This window comes from Oncorhynchus kisutch, linkage group LG19 (genome assembly GCF_002021735.2).
Source record: "Oncorhynchus kisutch isolate 150728-3 linkage group LG19, Okis_V2, whole genome shotgun sequence".
NCBI lineage: Eukaryota > Metazoa > Chordata > Actinopteri > Salmoniformes > Salmonidae > Oncorhynchus > Oncorhynchus kisutch.
In genome coordinates this window covers 4,678,213-4,700,105 of record NC_034192.2, presented here as the reverse complement: position 1 = coordinate 4,700,105, position 21,893 = coordinate 4,678,213, and the positions used below count along the sequence as shown (strand labels likewise).

The 21,893-nt window shown below is 46.4% G+C and overlaps 1 protein-coding gene across 7 annotated transcripts in view; it reads right to left on the bottom strand.

Annotated features, from left to right (window-relative positions):
* LOC109864522 (liprin-alpha-2) overlaps window positions 1–21,893 on the bottom strand; it is a 223,912-nt gene that overhangs the window by 57,965 nt on the left and 144,054 nt on the right. For all 7 annotated transcript variants that reach the window (XM_031798037.1, XM_031798041.1, XM_031798036.1 and 4 more), the window contains exons 3-4: window positions 7,445–7,546; window positions 43–207 (exon numbers count right to left, since the gene is read on the bottom strand). In XM_031798037.1, coding sequence (XP_031653897.1) covers window positions 43–207; window positions 7,445–7,546 — 267 coding nt within the window. The remainder of the gene's footprint in view (window positions 1–42; window positions 208–7,444; window positions 7,547–21,893) is intronic.

Below are 21,893 nucleotides of genomic sequence, written 5' to 3'. Positions count from 1 at the left end.
CGTGCAGATTCTATAGAATACATGTCTAATGTATGGTCTTACCTTCTCGTCTAGAGCTTTGTGGTGCTCGAATAGGGACTTGAGCGCTTTGAGGACCTCCACCTCACTGGACACGCCTGATGGGGACTGGGCCTGCCGCTTGACCACAGTCATACGTAGTGACCGCTCATGCCTGGACACCAGGCACTCCAGATGCTCCAGAAGCAACTATAGAGACAGACATAGGGACAGAAATGTGTGCTAATATAATCATCATCATCATCATCATCATCCCCATCTGCATCATCATCAGAAAGGCTATCTGCCTCATCTGCATAATTGACATCATCATCGATGCTATTACTGGAATCGTCTGCATCATCAGTTATCCTGGCACCAGAGAAGATGTAGTGATATGATTCTAAATGTCAACCTGTAGTGGCCGGACCACTGGACTGTATTATACCAACCACACAAGGTTACTGGTCTTCATGTGATTCTCCAAATACATTATTTATATCCACCCTGATTAACCGCAATGAAAAGAATTTAAAGTAACCAACCAGACCTTCTTATCTTGGTCATTTCATTTAATTTTCTATCTTTTGGTCGGGGGGGTAAACCTTCAGTGGAATAACACGAGACATACGAAAATCAATATAGGCACTCTAAACAAATGAAAAGTCTCTGGACTGCACACAAAACAGATGATGTTAATGTTGCTACTGTGCCGAGCTGGTGTAGGTGGCGTGCCGAATCCATTCTCAGTGGAAAGTGTCCCAAGGACAGGAAGGGTTGGGGGAGTCAACTTCCAGCAGCACAAAGGGAGGATATGAGTCCACTGGGAGTAGGGGGCACAGGAGAGATGAGGAGTAGAGACACACAGGGACCATAAAGATGAACACTGGCCTCTGATCTCTGTCACACAGGTACAGTGGAGGGATGGGGGCCTGAGGGAAGTCTAAATGTGCTAGTCTGACTAGCTAGGCTTTTGGGGTCTAGATTTGATCTGAGGAGAGGTTCATGCAGTGACTTCAGCTTTGTTGTCTGGTCATTCTGAGAAACATTGACCGTTTTCTTCATCTCCACATCCCAAATGCCTTGTTTCTAACCCTGACTGTGCTCCGCTAGGCCAAACAACCCCTCCTCGGCGTCGCCACGCGCTGTGGCCGGTTAATAACATAACGGTGTAGTTCACCAATGGTTTGGAGAGTTTTCACACTGGCGTCACCACAGTATTTAACCAAGGAAGTAACTTACTTATAAACCCATCTTTAAGCAGGGCTCTGGTGTTGTGAGTCCTCCAAGCACTGTGCTTAAACCACAGACTGTAATTCCTTAATCATCCAGGCATTAAGAACCATTGCACATACAGACATCATCCACATTTTCAAAGTCAACACATATTCACTCAACCTGGTAGAACTTAACTAGGAATTCAGTGTTGCACTACACTACCCATCAGGCACTGCAGAGGCTATGTTGGGTGCGGCCCAAATGGTACAAGCATACTGTAGGCTCTGTTTCAATAACCACACTAGCATACCATTTAAAAGGTATGCTGAATACATTGCTCCAATCTAAATGATATGCTAGAAACAACCTTGGAACAGAGCCGTTGTGTCTGTTGTTGTATTAATACGTTGGAGAAAGGGAAGGTGCTGACAGAGGGGTGTGGACTAGTTTTGGAGGGCTTCGAGGGGGCTGTCCATCCTTCCTTCTCTCCGTCTCTCCATGAGCGTCTGAAGGATTGCCAGCAGACTCCAGCCCCCCTTCCCCCATCTTCCCTCCCCACATCCAAACCCCCGCCGTTTAATCAATCCGAGTCTGAACGTTGGCCCCAGCTCTACCTCAGCCATCGCCCGCCAGAATAATAAGAAGCAACCTACACCTACACACACCCTCTAAGGAGAGGCCTCCTCCTCCCACCCTCCTCCTCCTCTCTCTATAACCTACACACACCCTCTCCTCCTCCTCCTCTCTCTATAACCTACACACACCCTCTCCTCCTCCTCCTCCTCCTCTCTCTATAACCTACACACACCCTCTCCTCCTCCTCCTCCTCCTCCTCTCTCTATAACCTACACACACCCTCTCCTCCTCCTCCTCTCTCTATAACCTACACACACCCTCTCCTCCTCCTCCTCCTCCTCTCTCTATAACCTACACACACCCTCTCCTCCTCCTCCTCCTCTCTCTATAACCTACACACACCCTCTCCTCCTCCTCCTCCTCTCTCTATAACCTACACACCCTCTCCTCCTCCTCCTCTCTTTATAACCTACACACCCTCTCCTCCTCCTCCTCCTCCTCCTCTCTCTATAACCTACACACCCTCTCCTCCTCCTCCTCCTCCTCCTCTCTCTATAACCTACACACCCTCTCCTCCTCCTCCTCCTCTCTCTATAACCTACACACACCCTCTCCTCCTCCTCCCTCTATAACCTACACACACCCTCTCCTCCTCCTCCTCTCTCTACAACCTACACACACCCTCTCCTCCTCCTCTCTCTATAACGTACACACACCCTCTCCTCCTCCTCCTCCTCCCTCTATAACCTACACCTACACACACCCTCTCCTCCTCCTCTCTCTCTATAACCTACACACACCCTCTCCTCCTCCTCTCTCTATAACCCACACACACCCTCTCCTCCTCCTCCTCTCTCTATAACCTACACACACCCTCTCCTCCTCCTTGTCCACCTCCTCTTTCTAGAACCTACACCTACACCCACCCTCTCCTCCTTCTCCTCTTTCTATAACCTACACCCACCCTCTCCTCCTTCTCCTCTCTCTATGGTTCATAATTTCTCTCCTATCATGCTTCTACACTGCATGGCTCATCCAGCTTACAATGTTTAATGGTACCTAGAGGTACACCATCCTCTTTTTTGTTGTCAGCGCTCCAACCCACTGATTGCATGCACCTGGCTTCAAATATTTAATTATGAACTTTAAAACCTTTACAACAAAAAAAAGCTGACTCCTCCTCTCTCTCTATAACCTACACACACCCTCTCCTCCTCCTCTCTCTATAACCCACACACACCCTCTCCTCCTCCTCCTCTCTCTATAACCTACACACACCCTCTCCTCCTCCTTGTCCACCTCCTCTTTCTAGAACCTACACCTACACCCACCCTCTCCTCCTTCTCCTCTTTCTATAACCTACACCCACCCTCTCCTCCTTCTCCTCTCTCTATGGTTCATAATTTCTCTCCTATCATGCTTCTACACTGCATGGCTCATCCAGCTTACAATGTTTAATGGTACCTAGAGGTACACCATCCTCTTTTTTGTTGTCAGCGCTCCAACCCACTGATTGCATGCACCTGGCTTCAAATATTTAATTATGAACTTTAAAACCTTTACAACAAAAAAAAGCTGATATATTACAGGTCTGCCTCATCGCTCTGCAGAGGATTCAAGGTGATAATGAAGAGAGCGAGAGAGAGAGAGAGAGAGAGAGAGAGAGAGAGAGAGAGAGAGAGAGAGAGAGAGAGAGAGAGAGAGAGAGAGAGAGAGAGAGAGAGAGAGATGGCAGAGTAGTGACAGGGCTACTAAAATGGCAGTGCTAAAATCCTCTCTGGCAGACTGGTGGTTTGTAGTCAGTGTGACTATGTGAGTCTCCCATTATACAGACTGGTGGTTTGTAGTCAGTATGACTATGTGAGTCTCCCATTATACAGACTGGTGGTTTGTAGTCAGTGTGACTATGTGAGTCTCCCATTATACAGACTGGTGGTTTGTAGTCAGTCAGTGTGACAGTGTGAGTCTCCAATTATACAGACTGGTGGTTTGTAGTCAGTGTGACTATGTGAGTCTCCTACATTATACAGACTGGTGGTTTGTAGTCAGTGTGACTATGTGAGTCTCCCATTATACAGACTGGTGGTTTGTAGTCAGTCAGTGTGACTATGCGAGTCTCCCATTATACAGACTGGTGGTTTGTAGTCAGTCAGTCTGACTATGTGAGTCTCCCATTATACAGACTGGTGGTTTGTAGTCAGTCAGTGTGATTGTGTGAGTCTCCCATTATACAGACTGGTGGTTTGTAGTCAGTGTGACTATGTGAGTCTCCCATTATACAGACTGGTGGTTTGTAGTCAGTCAGTGTGACTATGTGAGTCTCCCATTATACAGACTGGTGGTTTGTAGTCAGTGTGACTATGTGAGTCTCCCATTATACAGGCTGGTGGTTTGTAGTCAGTCAGTGTGACTGTGTGAGTCTCCCATTATACAGACTGGTGGTTTGTAGTCAGTCAGTGTGACTATGCGAGTCTCCCATTATATAGACTGGTGGTTTGTAGTCAGTCAGTGTGACTAAGTGAGTCTCCCATTATATAGACTGGTGGTTTGTAGTCAGTCAGTGTGACTATGCGAGTCTCCCATTATATAGACTGGTGGTTTGTAGTCAGTCAGTGTGACTAAGTGAGTCTCCCATTATATAGACTGGTGGTTTGTAGTCAGTCAGTGTGACTATGTGAGTCTCCCATTATACAGACTGGTGGTTTGTAGTCAGTCAGTGTGACTATGCGAGTCTCCCATTATATAGACTGGTGGTTTGTAGTCAGTCAGTGTGACTAAGTGAGTCTCCCATTATATAGACTGGTGGTTTGTAGTCAGTCAGTGTGACTATGTGAGTCTCCCATTATACAGACTGGTGGTTTGTAGTCAGTCAGTGTGACTATGCGAGTCTCCCATTATACAGACTTGTGGTTTGTAGTCAGTCAGTGTGACTATGTGAGTCTCCCATTATATAGACTGGTGGTTTGTAGTCAGTCAGTGTGACTATGTGAGTCTCCCATTATACAGACTGGTGGTTTGTAGTCAGTCAGTCTGACTCTGTGAGTCTCCCATTATACAGACTGGTGGTTTGTAGTCAGTCAGTGTGACTATGTGAGTCTCCCATTATACAGACTGGTGGTTTGTAGCCAGTCAGTGTGACTATGCGAGACTCCCATTATACAGACTGGTGGTTTGTAGTCAGTCAGTCTGACTATGTGAGTCTCCCATTATACAGACTGGTGGTTTGTAGTCAGTCAGTGTGACTATGTGAGTCTCCCATTATACAGACTGGTGGTTTGTAGTCAGTGTGACTATGTGAGTCTCCTACATTATACAGACTGGTGGTTTGTAGTCAGTCAGTGTGACTATGCGAGTCTCCCATTATACAGACTTGTGGTTTGTAGTCAGTCAGTGTGACTATGTGAGTCTCCCATTTATTAGCCTGGTGGTTTGTAGTCAGTCAGTGTGACTATGTGAGTCTCCCATTATACAGACTGGTGGTTTGTAGTCAGTCAGTCTGACTATGTGAGTCTCCCATTATACAGACTGGTGGTTTGTAGTCAGTCAGTCTGACTGTGTGAGTCTCCCATTATACAGACTTGTGGTTTGTAGTCAGTCAGTGTGACTATGTGAGTCTCCCATTATACAGACTGGTGGTTTGTAGTCAGTCAGTCTGACTATGTGAGTCTCCCATTATACAGACTGGTGGTTTGTAGTCAGTCAGTCTGACTATGTGAGTCTCCCATTATACAGACTGGTGGTTTGTAGTCAGTCAGTGTGATTGTGTGAGTCTCCCATTATACAGACTGGTGGTTTGTAGTCAGTGTGACTATGTGAGTCTCCCATTATACAGACTGGTGGTTTGTAGTCAGTCAGTGTGACTATGTGAGTCTCCCATTATACAGACTGGTGGTTTGTAGTCAGTGTGACTATGTGAGTCTCCCATTATACAGGCTGGTGGTTTGTAGTCAGTCAGTGTGACTGTGTGAGTCTCCCATTATACAGACTGGTGGTTTGTAGTCAGTCAGTGTGACTATGCGAGTCTCCCATTATATAGACTGGTGGTTTGTAGTCAGTCAGTGTGACTAAGTGAGTCTCCCATTATATAGACTGGTGGTTTGTAGTCAGTCAGTGTGACTATGCGAGTCTCCCATTATATAGACTGGTGGTTTGTAGTCAGTCAGTGTGACTAAGTGAGTCTCCCATTATATAGACTGGTGGTTTGTAGTCAGTCAGTGTGACTATGTGAGTCTCCCATTATACAGACTGGTGGTTTGTAGTCAGTCAGTGTGACTATGCGAGTCTCCCATTATATAGACTGGTGGTTTGTAGTCAGTCAGTGTGACTAAGTGAGTCTCCCATTATATAGACTGGTGGTTTGTAGTCAGTCAGTGTGACTATGTGAGTCTCCCATTATACAGACTGGTGGTTTGTAGTCAGTCAGTGTGACTATGCGAGTCTCCCATTATACAGACTTGTGGTTTGTAGTCAGTCAGTGTGACTATGTGAGTCTCCCATTATATAGACTGGTGGTTTGTAGTCAGTCAGTGTGACTATGTGAGTCTCCCATTATACAGACTGGTGGTTTGTAGTCAGTCAGTCTGACTCTGTGAGTCTCCCATTATACAGACTGGTGGTTTGTAGTCAGTCAGTGTGACTATGTGAGTCTCCCATTATACAGACTGGTGGTTTGTAGCCAGTCAGTGTGACTATGCGAGACTCCCATTATACAGACTGGTGGTTTGTAGTCAGTCAGTCTGACTATGTGAGTCTCCCATTATACAGACTGGTGGTTTGTAGTCAGTCAGTGTGACTATGTGAGTCTCCCATTATACAGACTGGTGGTTTGTAGTCAGTGTGACTATGTGAGTCTCCTACATTATACAGACTGGTGGTTTGTAGTCAGTCAGTGTGACTATGCGAGTCTCCCATTATACAGACTTGTGGTTTGTAGTCAGTCAGTGTGACTATGTGAGTCTCCCATTTATTAGCCTGGTGGTTTGTAGTCAGTCAGTGTGACTATGTGAGTCTCCCATTATACAGACTGGTGGTTTGTAGTCAGTCAGTCTGACTATGTGAGTCTCCCATTATACAGACTGGTGGTTTGTAGTCAGTCAGTCTGACTGTGTGAGTCTCCCATTATACAGACTTGTGGTTTGTAGTCAGTCAGTGTGACTATGTGAGTCTCCCATTATACAGACTGGTGGTTTGTAGTCAGTCAGTCTGACTATGTGAGTCTCCCATTATACAGACTGGTGGTTTGTAGTCAGTCAGTGTGACTATGTGAGTCTCCCATTATACAGACTGGTGGTTTGTAGTCAGTCAGTGTGACTATGTGAGTCTCCCATTATACAGATTAATGGGAAAAGAGCAGCCTTATCTGTCAACAGCAGAGTTTGGTTACTCAGCTTAATGAAAGGGTATTATCGGAAATGGAATTCAGAGGTAGCTCTAATGTATATGGGGTCCAAATCTGTCCCCAGGGACCTGCAGGCGACCGGTTCCATCGACCTGTTACAGGTGACCAGTCAACCGCGTCAACAGATGAAAACATTGTTGATCTCCATAGACTCTAAGCCGTTCTGGTTCAGGTCAATGTGTGAGGTTAGAATTGGGCAGAAACAAACGTGTGTGTGTGTCTGTGCGTGCGTTCTTGTGTCTCCTCTCCACGTACCCTGGTGTTGTTCCTCTCGGCCTTGAGCTCAGAGATCTCCTCCTCCTTCTCCAGAAGGTTCTCTCTGCACACGTTCAGCTCCTTGGTCAGGGCTGCAAACTCCTGTACAGCAACAACACAGAACATAGAGGTCAGCATCACAGCGCCATCCATAACACACAATACATCTTCATCTTCATCACCACAACCCAGAAAACAGTTCGCACAAAGCCATCCATGTCATTGGCATCCATACCGCACAACATCGTTAGGAAATATGAGACAGTCATTAAACAAGCCCCCCCCCATCACTCACATGTCATACTCAATGGACAAGCCCACAGTTCACAGACATAGTTCAAAAACTCTGTTAATCATGTCCAATCCAAAGGGAAAAGAGGCTTCTATAATGATCCCTTTATGTTATTGATGGTGTTCTGGTTCCCTGTCGGCTAAACTAGACAAACTGACTCCCTGGTCTTACTGTGGGTATCCCAGACTTTGGCGATGTGTTTCCAGACGACTACCACCACCACCACCACCACCACTACCACCACCATCAACAACACCACCACCACCACCACCACTACCAACACCACCACCAACACCACCACCACCAACACCAACACCACCACTACCACCAACACCACCACCAACACCACCACAGAAAACAGATTCAAACCTGTGGGTTCTGGGAAAAGTGCAAATTTGGTTCGGCAGAGAATATAAGGTGAATGTGCTCTTACACAGGCTGTAAGAGGATTGGCCCCCCGAGGAGACTAGTGGGCACCGGGCCATAGTGGACTTTAGCATGACTACTGTACTGTACTGTCAGCACAAAGCAAAAAGAAGTGTGGTGGCAGAATCACTGCGCAGGCCAGCATTACAAACCAAGCATGGAAGGCAGTCACTGTCCACTGGTCAGTGTAACGCCCTATGAAATAAGATGGGAGTCAGTATCTCAGTCGATCAATAAATAGAACAATAATGCTCCTGTACAGATAAATTGGCCACAAACTATCTTCTGTAGGTATTCCTTAGTGAGATGCTGTCATATAACAACAACAACACAGCAGGTATCCAGACAACTGAAGCAGGAGGGCCTGAACTCTTAACCTTACGGAGTCAGAATAGATGTGCGTGTTATCTGATCGCTTTAGCTCTGCATGCTATCTCTCTCTACTAACTGCCTGTACCCGTCCATCCGTCTCTGAAACACATTGGGAGCCGACAGGTCTTGGAGGGGGGCACAGTGGCCAGGTAGAGGAGATAAAACATGCAAAGGAGTGTCTGCTGTGGGCCTTTTGAGTGGCAGGAAGGGTTGACGTTGTGATTTGATTCCAAGGTGAGTTGAGAAGTCAATAACAAGTGGACGATCAACAAACATGAGGCTGGGCTCAGAGGCCGGTGATGAAGAAGTGGAAGGTGTATGTGTGTGTGTCTGTGTGAGTGTGCGTGTGTTTGTGCCTTTGTGCCTGTGTGTTTCGAGACGGGGGAATTGGGAGCATGTAACTTTCCCTTCAATGACAATGAGACCACATTAAGATGCATAGATTTTTCTTACTCCTGTGCTGCAATGGCCCTCTAAGTATTGCTGGGTATTGTATTGGGCTCTATAAAGTCCTTCAGATATGAAATTGCATGTTGGCATATTGGTATTTTCCTAAATCTATTTCTTGATATAACTGCACATTCTGTAGTTACGTTGCAATAACGTTGTTTCTCCAAGTTGTCCTTCAGGGTAAATGAAACAGACGGGCTCAAGGGCCAGAAAAACACCACATGACCCTACCCCTCTGCTCCATCTGAATATACAACATCCTTCAAGAACCGGACATTTTAGAGTTCTGATCTTAAAAGTTATGTCAACAAAGTACAGCCATTGTCAGAGAAACATGTATTTTTGACTAAACGCTACCATGTTTCCCCTAGTGCAACAAATCACTGAGAGAGCAGAGAGAGGTAGCAGCTTCATGTTAATGTGTCCACCCGCCTTGACGAACACACACTGACTTCTGCTCGGGTGGCCTAACAGAACCGTGGCAGGTGGAGAAAAGGCTGTGGGGTACAGTACATGTTCTGACACACACACACACACACACACGCACACACACTGAGCTGTTAAACCAGCTATCTCACCCAAATCCCTCCTTCAAAATTAAGAGGGAAATGATCAGGTCCAAAGGGTGCTGACATGTTTTTATTAAACCCTGCCTCTCCCTAAAGGCCAACACTGCCTCTCCCTAAAGGCCAACACCGCCTCTCCCTAAAGGCCAACCCTGCCTCTCCCTAAAGGCCAACACTGCCTCTCCCTAAAGGCCAACACTGCCTCTCCCTAAAGGCCAACACTGCCTCTCCCTAAAGGCCAACACTGCCTCTCCCTAAAGGCCAACACTGCCTCTCCTCTCCCTAAAGGCCAACATTGCCTCTCCCTAAAGGCCAACACTGCCTCTCCTCTCCCTAAAGGCCAACATTGCCTCTCCCTAAAGGCCAACACCGCCTCTCCCTAAAGGCCAACACCGCCTCTCCCTAAAGGCCAACACCGCCTCTCCCTAAAGTCCAACACCGCCTCTCCCTAAAGTCCAACACCGCCTCTCCCTAAAGGCCAACACCGCCTCTCCCTAAAGGCCAACACCGCCTCTCCCTAAAGGCCAACACCGCCTCTCCCTAAAGGCCAACACCGCCTCTCCCTAAAGGCCAACACCGCCTCTCCCTAAAGGCCAACACCGCCTCTCCCTAAAGGCCAACCCTGCCTCTCCCTAAAGGCCAACCCTGCCTCTCCCTAAAGGCCAACACCGCCTCTCCCTAAAGGCCAACACCGCCTCTCCCTAAAGGCCAACACTGCCTCTCCCTAAAGGCCAACACCGCCTCTCACTAAAGGCCAACACCGCCTCTCCCTAAAGGCCAACACTGCCTCTCCCTAAAGGCCAACACCGCCTCTCCCTAAAGGCCAACACTGCCTCTCCCTAAAGGCCAACACTGCCTCTCCCTAAAGGCCAACACTGCCTCTCCCTAAAGGCCAACACTGCCTCTCCTCTCCCTAAAGGCCAACATTGCCTCTCCCCTCCCTAAAGGCCAACACTGCCTCTCCTCTCCCTAAAGGCCAACATTGCCTCTCCCTAAAGGCCAACACCGCCTCTCCCTAAAGGCCAACACCGCCTCTCCCTAAAGGCCAACACCGCCTCTCCCTAAAGGCCAACACCGCCTCTCCCTAAAGGCCAACACCGCCTCTCCCTAAAGGCCAACACTGCCTCTCCCTAAAGGCCAACACTGCCTCTCCCTAAAGGCCAACACTGCCTCTCCCTAAAGGCCAACACTGCCTCTCCTCTCCCTAAAGGCCAACATTGCCTCTCCCTAAAGGCCAACACTGCCTCTCCCTAAAGGCCAACACTGCCTCTCCTCTCCCTAAAGGCCAACATTGCCTCTCCCTAAAGGCCAACACTGCCTCTCCCTAAAGGCCAACACCGCCTCTCCCTAAAGGCCAACACTGCCTCTCCCTAAAGGCCAACACTGCCTCTCCTCTCCCTAAAGGCCAACATTGCCTCTCCCTAAAGGCCAACACTGCCTCTCCCTAAAGGCCAACACTGCCTCTCCTCTCCCTAAAGGCCAACATTGCCTCTCCCTAAAGGCCAACACCGCCTCTCCCTAAAGGCCAACACCGCCTCTCCCTAAAGGCCAACACCGCCTCTCCCTAAAGGCCAACACCGCCTCTCCCTAAAGACCAACACCGCCTCTCCCTAAAGGCCAACACCGCCTCTCCCTAAAGGCCAACACCGCCTCTCCCTAAAGGCCAACACTGCCTCTCCCTAAAGGCCACCACTGCCTCTCCCTAAAGGCCAACACTGCCTCTCCCTAAAGGCCAACACTGCCTCTCCCTAAAGGCCAACACTGCCTCTCCTCTCCCTAAAGGCCAACATTGCCTCTCCCTAAAGGCCAACACCGCCTCTCCCTAAAGGCCAACACCGCCTCTCCCTAAAGGCCAACACCGCCTCTCCCTAAAGGCCAACACCGCCTCTCCCTAAAGGCCAACACTGCCTCTCCCTAAAGGCCAACACTGCCTCTCCCTAAAGGCCAACACTGCCTCTCCTCTCCCTAAAGGCCAACATTGCCTCTCCCTAAAGGCCAACACCGCCTCTCCCTAAAGGCCAACACCGCCTCTCCCTAAAGGCCAACACCGCCTCTCCCTAAAGGCCAACACCGCCTCTCCCTAAAGGCCAACACCGCCTCTCCCTAAAGACCAACACCGCCTCTCCCTAAAGGCCAACACCGCCTCTCCCTAAAGGACAACACCGCCTCTCCCTAAAGGCCAACACTGCCTCTCCCTAAAGGCCAACACCGCCTCTCCCTAAAGGCCAACACCGCCTCTCCCTAAAGGCCAACACCGCCTCTCCCTAAAGGCCAACACCGCCTCTCCCTAAAGGCCAACACTGCCTCTCCCTAAAGGCCAACACCGCCTCTCCCTAAAGGCCAACACTGCCTCTCCCTAAAGGCCAACACCGCCTCTCCCTAAAGGCCAACCCTGCCTCTCCCTAAAGGCCAACACCGCCTCTCCCTAAAGGCCAACACTGCCTCTCCCTAATGGCCAACACTGCCAGCCCGGAGAAGGATTGCCATTGGAAGCACTAAAGAAAAGCGCCTTTAAAAAGAGCAGACTTCAAAAACATTGCCCGTCCACACAAACTCCATAGCGGTGTCAGAATACTCATACTAACCGCACTAACCATACTATTTGTGACGTAAATTGAGTATATAGTATGCTTATTGGTCATAGTATGGATATAGTTAGTATGCCAAAAGTTACCGGATGTCGTACTAAATTCACCAAAATACCAAGTATGCAAGCAGTGTACACTATTTCTGTGCTTTTAGGGCCCACAATGCAATTCTTCAGAAAATGTGTGTGGCTTCACAACGTTATCAGATTTGAAGAAAATGGCAGAAAATATGTAGCCGAAGTCTGCATGTTAAGTAAATGTTAAGAAAATGTTGAGCAATGTAATAAAGTCATGACTTTTCAAATAAGTTACGTTGACTGACAATTTATTAGCTATGCTATTCACATCATTCTTAGCTAAATGGTGTAGTCGTTGTGCGTTTTATTGACATTGTTAATTCTGATAATCACTCTCGTGCTCTGAATAAGTGATGAATTTACGAACGCTCAACACCTGTTGAATATGGCCGGTGTCAGTAAACATCGGCAAAAAAAGTGTAATTAAATTGTTGCCAGCAGCACAGTTAGTCACCAACTCTGGATAACATGAAAAAAGTCTAACCAGCTCTTCTTGGGCGAGTAAAATGGTCAGAGTGAGGTGTTCTCTCATTTGTGTCTGGAAGTAGCTAGCAAGCTAGCCAAAGATAGCGTGGGTGCTTGACTGCCAGTGTGCGCTGTGAACGCTCAGAGAGCAAAACGCTCTGAATTTACGAACAGACAACCTGACAATGCTCTGCATTTACGAACGCACAGAGCACACTCTGAGCTCACTCTGGCACTCCAGATTGAATTTACGAACAGACAACCTGACAATGCTCTGCATTTACAAACACACAGAGCACACTCTGAGCTCACTCTGGCACTCCAGATTGAATTTACGAACACACCCTTATAGTATATAGTGTGTAGTATATACTCATTATGTAGTATACAGTATGTTAGTATGGGTATTCGAACACAGCTCATCTGTGATCAAACAGGAAGCCAAAGCAGCAGTACATTGTGGGTATGCGGGCCTGAATGGGTGTTTGCTCGAGTGATCACACCCTCACACTATTTAATTAATGGCATGGGGCTCCATCCAAATCATCACACGGATTGCAAGGAACGCGAAAAGGTGGGGGGGGGAAGTCACGCGGCTTGCACAGGCAACGCTCATCCAACTACCAAGATAACACTTTAGGACCAAACTAGCTGATGTATTCGTTGTTTATATCTAGCGATTGTAATGTAGGTTGCGGTTGTACAGTACAGTGTACCGGTGTAATACAGGTGTAGTACAGAGTCATTTAAACGAGTTATTCTGCTAATCGTTGTTTACATTTATATTCAATATCCTGTTTTCTGTCCCCGGCCACATATGGTGACTCACTGTGTCAACAAAGTGAAGATCACACTGTTTAGTTTTTCGTTTGGTGATTTAAACATGGTCGTCTCCTTTACGCATGTCAGGCAGAGCGGAACATTCAGAAAGCAAAAACTATTTCTAATGTTCCTACCGTTTGCCCACAAACAATGTGTCTCAATCCACACATAAATAACATAGAACTGCTAGGTGAAGTGAAGGAATGAATGAAGGTGAATGAAGGTGAGTGAAGGATAACCCCTAGGTTGAGAGAGAGAGAGAGAGAGAGAGAGAGAGAGCACCATCTAAAAGGAAGCGATTCCCAAACCTTACATAACAAAGCCATCATCTACAAAGAGATGAACGTGGAGAAGAGTCCCCTAAGCAAGCTGGTCCTGGGGCTCGGTTCACGAACACAAACACACCCCACAGAGCCCCGGGACAGCAGCACAATTAGACCCAATCAAATCATGAGAAAAAAAAAGATAATTACTTGACACATTGGAAAGAATTAACAAAAAAACTGAACAAACTAGAATGCAATTTGGCCCTAAACAGAGACTACACAGTGAGAAAGGCAGACCTGGTTCTCAAGAGAAGACAGGCTATGTGCTCACTGCCCACAAAATGAGGTGGAAACTGAGCTGCACTTCCTAACCTCCTGCCCAATGTATGACCATATTAGAGACACATATTTCCCTCAGATTACACAGATCCACAAAGAATTCGAAAACAAACCCAATTTAGATAAACTCCCATATCTACTGGGTGAAATACCACCGTGTGTCATCACAGCAGCAAGATTTGTGACCTTGTCTCAGGATGGTAAGTTGGTGGTTGAAGATATCCCTCTAGTGGCGTGGGGGCTGTGCTTGGCAAAGTGGGTGGGGTTATATCCTTCCTGTTTGGCCCTGTCCGGGGTGTCCTCGGATGGGGCCACAGTGTCTCCTGACCCCTCCTGTCTCAGCCTCCAGTATTTATGCTGCAGTAGTTTATGTGTCGGGGGGCTAGGGTCAGTTTGTTATATCTGGAGTACTTCTCCTGTCCTATTCGGTGTCCTGTGTGAATCTAGGTGTGCGTTCTCTAATTCTCTCCTTCTTTCTCTCTCTCGGAGGACCTGAGCCCTAGGACCATGCCCCAGGACTACCTGACATGATGACTCCTTGCTGTCCCCAGTCCACCTGGCCGTGCCGCTGCTCCAGTTTCAACTGTTCTGCCTTATTATTATTCGACCATGCTGGTCATTTATGAACATTTGAACATCTTGGCCATGTTCTGTTATAATCTCCACCCGGCACAGCCAGAAGAGGACTGGCCACCCCACATAGCCTGGTTCCTCTCTAGGTTTCTTCCTAGGTTTTGGCCTTTCTAGGGAGTTTTTCCTAGCCACCGTGCTTCTACACCTGCATTGCTTGCTGTTTGGGGTTTTAGGCTGGGTTTCTGTACAGCACTTTGAGATATCAGCTGATGTACGAAGGGCTATATAAATAAATTTGATTTGATTTGATTTGTTGCCACAAGAAAAGGGCAACCAGTAAAGAACAAACACCATTGTAAATACAACCCATATTCATGCTTATTTATTTTCCCTTGTGTACTTTAACCATTTGTACATCGTTACAACACTGTATATATGCATAATACGACATTTGTAATGTCTTTATTGTTTTGAAACTTCTGTATGTGTAATGTTTACTGTTCATTTTTATTGTTTATTTCAATTTAATTGAATTGAGAGAGAGAGACAGAGAGAGAGAGAGACACAGAATTGAGAGACAGCGAGACAGAGAGAGAGAGATAGAGAGACAGAGAGAGACAGAATTGAGAGAGAGAGAGAGAGAGAGAGAGGAGAGAGGAGAGAGAGAGACATAGAATTGAGAGAGAGAGACATAGAATTGAGAGAGGGAGAGAGGAGAGAGAGAGACAGAGAGACCGAGAGAAAGAGAGAGAGAGAGAGAGACAGAGAGAGACAGAATTGAGAGAGAGAGAGACAGAGAGAGAGAGAGAGAGAGAGAGAGATGGAGAGCATATGGGGTGTTAAGACAATAATGAGCTTGTTAACTTAGTGATTTCGCCTGTCATTGGAAGCAACTCATCCTGAAGTGTCCAGATACCAAAGTAGCCCACTGGCAGAGAGAGATGAAATAGGTGAAAGAGAGTGCAAAGCCCCTGAGTGTACAGGGATGCACACGCTTGCATGATAACCCAATCTTTCTGCTTCAGAGACCTTCAACATCTGCTGTGGTTATACAAGCACAGATCCAGTGGGAACCACCTCTCATCTAGCTACCTACACACAGTTCACTCTTAGACGTAAAGGAGCCTTGAAGAACCTTTTGCGGTTCAAATGATTGCCACTGTAAGGGAACCTTTTCAGGTCAAAAAGGTTCCTTGAGGAAGCCCTCTGAAAAGGTTATTTGAAGAATCTCTGTGTAAAGGCTCAACCTTTTTGAGTTGGGAGGGGTTCAATTTGGAACTTATTGGGAGGGGTTCAATTTGGAATATATTGTAGCAGCAGCAGCCTATCAGAAGATAGGAGGTGTAGCTTATTGGAGGCGTGGCTTTCATCATACAGTCTATCCCATGTAGCCATCGCCTAAAACCACATATCTTCTGAGTCTGGCAGCGCAACAAGTCCAATGGCGATATAAATTCCGCACGCGCCACATTGACATATTAAAAGGTTCCTCCAAGAACTCTCAACCAACCAAAGATGAAAATATGAACGCATTGACTGCAATGATTCCTTGAGGAACTCCAGTGTTCCTCAAGTCACCCTTCGTTCTAAGAGTGTACAGTTTAATGGGGGCCAAAACCAGGGGCATAGGGGGCCCAGTAAGCAAGAGAGAGAGGTCCTGGGAAGAGGATGTTAGGGGCCTCTGTGTGCTGCTCAAAACGCAGCTCGGCTGTACTCCTGCGCCACCAAAGGCCCCCGACAAGCTGCTGTAAGTGATAATTGAGAGGTGTTGATCAGAACGAACGTTGTCTCAGTCTCTACTTCAGAGGTGTGAGTCTGTGGGAGACGAGATTAGCATCAAGAAAGTGTGAGCCTTGCTGTTCTAAATGAGGCTGTAGGAGGGGGAACAGGGGAGTTAGGGTAGAGGGTTTACTTTATAAGATGGATTACTTAATGAGTTATGTGCAGTATAAAGTATTTCCCTGGTAGGAAAAACTCATGGTCCCAATTATATAGTTAGGGCCAACAGTTTGTCCCGGTCAGGCCAAGAGAGCAGAAAAACTGAGGGGAGCTTTTAAAAATGCCCCTCAATAAAACTAACTCTATCCAGGAAGTGGACCCAGTCGTGTCTACTGCTCCCTCTCCTCTCATTACCTGAGTGACGAGCCTATAATGACTACAGTATGTCAGGCCCATCCCTCAGCGGTGAAGCTCTAATTGAAACGACTGGAGGAGATGAGGAGCACGTCAGTTTAGACAGGAAACAGAGGAACACTGGGAGTTTCCTCACGGGGTGTGTGATCCAAAGACAGCCTATGTGCGTCTGTGGGTGCGTTTGACATTCAGCTCAGGAGAGGGAGGCTTATGCTACTAGACTAAAACAAGACCCAAAGTATAACGGAATCAGTCATTTGAAGAGGCACCAGTGGATCATGATTCACAGGCTTCAATACAATGCAGCGTGTCGAATATGGAGAGGTATTCTAAAAGGAGTGCTGGAAGCAAAGGGAAATACTTCAATACCTCCGTGGGCTAGCCAGAAGGAGTCTTCAAGAAGAGAGAGAGGGTGTTGAAAAATCAACTGACAACAGGTAACTTCCAAACCCTAGCAGAATCTTAAAGATGAGACAAACAGATTAAATGACCTCCAGACGCCCTTTTCTCTGAAAAAACAAACAAATCCTGCGAGCCGTAGGAATAACAAACTCTGCGTTGAGAAGGGAGCTATTGTTATACGCATCACAACTTTAATTATGCCGATCAAAGAGGATTGTGGGAACCACCCAGGTGTTGAACAAGACATTAAGACAAAATCCCAAACCCTTGTTTGTGTGATCTCAAAGATGTGTACACATACTTTACTTATCAGGAACTACAGTATCTCCATATAGTACAGCTGGTTTTATCACGCTGCTCGACTATCTCTTCAATATTTCAATATCTCTGCTGTTATATGTACAGTACCTAATCTACTATGAGAGAGGACAGGGCAGCCTGTGAATGATAGATTGATTGTTGAAGATGCATCATGGTTTTCAAACTCAATTTGCTACTGCCATGGTAAAACGGGTTTCATGAGAATCACCCAGCTTATAAATATACGATGAAGACAATGTTCTCACTATCTACCTTTCAGAGATAGCTCGGAGGGAAAGAGGCACATATATCCATCCAGTACAGTGTTTGTACTGTACATCTCCTATCATCTCCTCCTTTACTAGACAAACGAGTCTGATAAAAACCCTACTGTAACCTGTAACTCTGAATGGGTATATCAATATAGACATTCACATGGGCAAGTATCAAAGTTCAGGATACATTAATATAAGTTTCCAAGACTAAGACTTACAGCTACAGCTGAAACAGTAGGGATGCAGAGGTTATTCTGTAAGGGCAGTCCTTGGCCAATGAGAAGCCAGTTAAGTGGACACCTGGGCCAGCATCGGTTGACCAGCCAGCCAGGCAGACAGAGAGAATACCCAGGGGTGTCCCAGAGGACGCCACACAGCACAATGAGTTTCAGCCCAGCGAGCAGGCTCATTTCAGGCTCATTTCCTCACCTTTAAATATTCAAGAAGGTAATCTGTATAAGCACTGAGCAGTTCATGAACCCTCACAGATCTATGGCTGCAGTGTGCATAGGAGACAAGCATCACAACACAACTACTGCTATTCACTTTTTGAAATGGGTTTTTCAATGATGCACCTCTTCTGCTCCTGTAACAACAAGGCTAAACCACTACGTTTCACAACAGCCTCATGAAGCATGATGCTTTTGGAATTTTGGGCTCATCACTTGAACTGATTCCCAGAAAAGTAATGTATAGAATAGACAATAGTCTGGTACAAAAAACACTTCAGGATACCAAATAACATCGCAATAAGAAGACTACTGCATTTCCTTATAGGTGGTAAGATGTTAAATCTGTTCTGGCTGAACAACTATATGCTCATAATTTACTACAACAGAATCCATGGTGAACAAAATATTTGCATTGAATGACGTACTGGGACTAACTAATGATACACACAGTAGATTATGGTTCAGTGCTTCCTGTACAAATATAACAATAGGTGTCACGGCCGTTAAAAGAAGAGGACCAAGGTGCAGCGTGGTAAGCGTACACTTTCTCTTTATTTGGAAAATGACGCCGAACAAAACAATAAAAGAACAAACCGTGAAGCTAAAGGCTATGTGCCCTAAACAAAGTCTATTTCCCACAAAGACAGGTAGGAAAAGGGTTACCTAAGTATGGTTCTCAATCAGAGACAACGATAGACAGCTGTCCCTGATTGAGAACCCAACCCGGCCAAAACATAGAAATTTAAATAATAGAATATAGAATACCCACCCCAACTCACACCCGGACCAAACCAAACTGAAGACATTAACTGGATCCCTAAGGTCAGGGCGTGACAGTAGGACACCATAAAGAACACACATTATACTGTGGTACTCAAGAGATGGTTCCTTCTGTCTTTCAGCATCGGATTTATACACTACATGTCCTGGTTCAGATCTGTTGGGGATACTGTACCAGTCAAAAGCTTGAACACACCTACTCAGGTGACTACCTCATGAAGCTGGTTGAGAGAATGCCAAGAGTGTGCAAAGCTGTCATCAAGTCATGGGTGGCAATTTGAAGAATCGTAAATATAACATATATTTTGATTTGTTTAACACTTTTTTGGTTACTACATGATTCCATGTGTGTTATTTCATAGTTTTGATGTCTTCACTATTATTCTACAATGTAGAAAATAGTACAAAAAAAAACAACTTGTATGAGCAGGTGTGTCCAAACTTTTGACTGCTACTGTATACATCGTTAATGACAATAATGCCCGTAGGTCAGTCATCAGTACATAATCAGCTCACCACCAATTAGTCATTCACAATTAAATTGTGACTTAATGAACCAGGCCATGAAAGCAGGGAATCGCTGGAATTCACTCAGCTATGTGGTGTATTGATTTTATGCAGCCAGATTGACCGTGACGAGAATCGTAATGGGATACTCTCTGAGCAGCTTTCAAACAGCATGACTTCCAATATTAATTGGGAAATTAAACAATATGAGCAGCAGCATTTTGATTTCACACAGAGATCCAGTCCTTCTGGGACTCAATAAGACTCTCGTAGAAATAGAATACCTAGAATGGGGATTCCCTTTCAAGTCTAGGGATTCTATTTCTATGTCTCTGTTGTGTTTGACAGGATGCCTCAGCACTATAGATCCGAATATTTGATAGACGCGTCCCAGAGGACCAGTCATTCCCACGTTCCCAGGCCTGCTACATGTGAAGCAGGCCCACCTGAGTGAGGAATAGCGGTTAAAGGATGGAGATGTACACGTTAGAGAGAGAGACAAGCTGGCACATCAATCACCAGCCACAGAGACCTGACAAAGGCCTGCAATGGCAACCCCTCCACCCCCACCCCAGGCCTATTCTCCCAGTGTCAGGAGCCAGAAGCCTGGGCCCGAGCAGGCCAATATAGGGGGCTGGAGGGTGTGTGTGTGTGATTTACAATGACCTTTGGTTTGAGAGATAAAATGGGTCGTTGCTGTACTGTAGACGCCCCCTGGGGGACGGGCTATAAATCTGAGTGGAGGAAATTACAGCCCTGCGATTTACTACCGGTCACATCCCTAATAACTAATTCTGATATCCTCAGACCAAATCCCCCCTGCTTGGCTGACCCGAGAGCCACTGTCATGGGCCCCTCCTCTGTGGGTATTTAGGGGCAGGCGCCAGAGGATGGGCCCCCATGTATAACATGTACTGTACTGTAACCAGCATGTCTGGAAGGCCCAACATGATACACAATGACTTCACATTGAATATTGCTGTCTCTCCCTCCTACTACCCCCCAGAGACAGGGTGAGGGCAGACACAGGTGTTGAAGTTCGCAGGCGGGGCTACCTGTTACAGCAGGCTGTACCGCAGCACAGTCAAAGAGCAATACATGCTGTCAGCACTGGCCAGGAAAAGCATTCTCCCCTTCCACATTAGATGAGAGGGGAGCCTCAGAGGAGGCCAAGGTCAGAGCAGACAAGTCACAGAGATTTATAAACCATGGAGGTTTAGGTTTCATGAAGAGAATGAAAATGAGGCTCCAAGACCGGCAGCTCATCCACGAGACATAAATAGCCTACTTCTAGAAGTACAAGATGTGTTTATTAAGTTTGCTTTCACTCACTCAACAAATAGGTACTTGTATTCCCACTAGAATCGTCTTATTTGTCATGTTGATAGACTGTACATCTTTAAAAGGTCAGAGACAGAATGGGAAGAAAAACAAATCATCCATTGGCATCAATGCAAATTCCTAACCACATCACAACTCTACAGTCCAGTGAGGACAGAAGATATTTCCTCTCTTTCCCAGACGTAATGTGTCATGCACTTCTTATTTAGACCAGATAAGTATGAGCAGCCAGCGAGGCAGTGAAAACATGGTCGCTAGCCATTTGTAACAAAACAACTTAACTAATGTCAGCCCACTCATCCTTTATTACCGATGGAGAAACAATGCACAGGAGGAGACACAACAGCCAAGGCACAGGGGCACAGGGGCCACAGCTCTCCAAGAGACATACAGTGCCTTCTGAAAGTATTCAGACCTCTTGACTTTTTCCACATTTTGTTACGTTACAGCCTTATTCTAAAACTCCTCAGCAATCTAACACACAATACCCCATAATGATAAAGCAAAAACATGTTTTTAGAAATTTTTGCAAATGTATTAAAAATAAAAACAGAAATACCTTATTTACTTAAGTATTCAGACCCTTTGCTATGAGACTCAAAATTGAGCTCAGGTGCATCCTGTTTCCATTGACCATCCTTGAGATGTTTCTACAACTTGATTGGAGTCCACCTTTGGTAAATTCAATTGAATGGATATGATTTAGAAAGGCACACACCTGTCTATATAAGGTCCCACAGTTGACAGTGCATGTCAGAGCAAAAACCATGAGGTCGAAGGAATTGTCCGTAGAGCTCCGAGAAAGGATTGTGTCGAGACACAGATCTGGGGAGTAAATAATTCTGCAGCATTGAAGGTCCCCAAGAACACAGTGGCCTCCATCATTCTTAAATTAAGACTCTGACAGACTCTCACCTCCCTGACCAACCTGATGGTCACTCTGACAGAGCTCTAGAGTTCCTCTGTGGAGGTGGGAGAACCTTCCAGAAGGACAACCATCTCTACAGCACTCCACCAATCAGG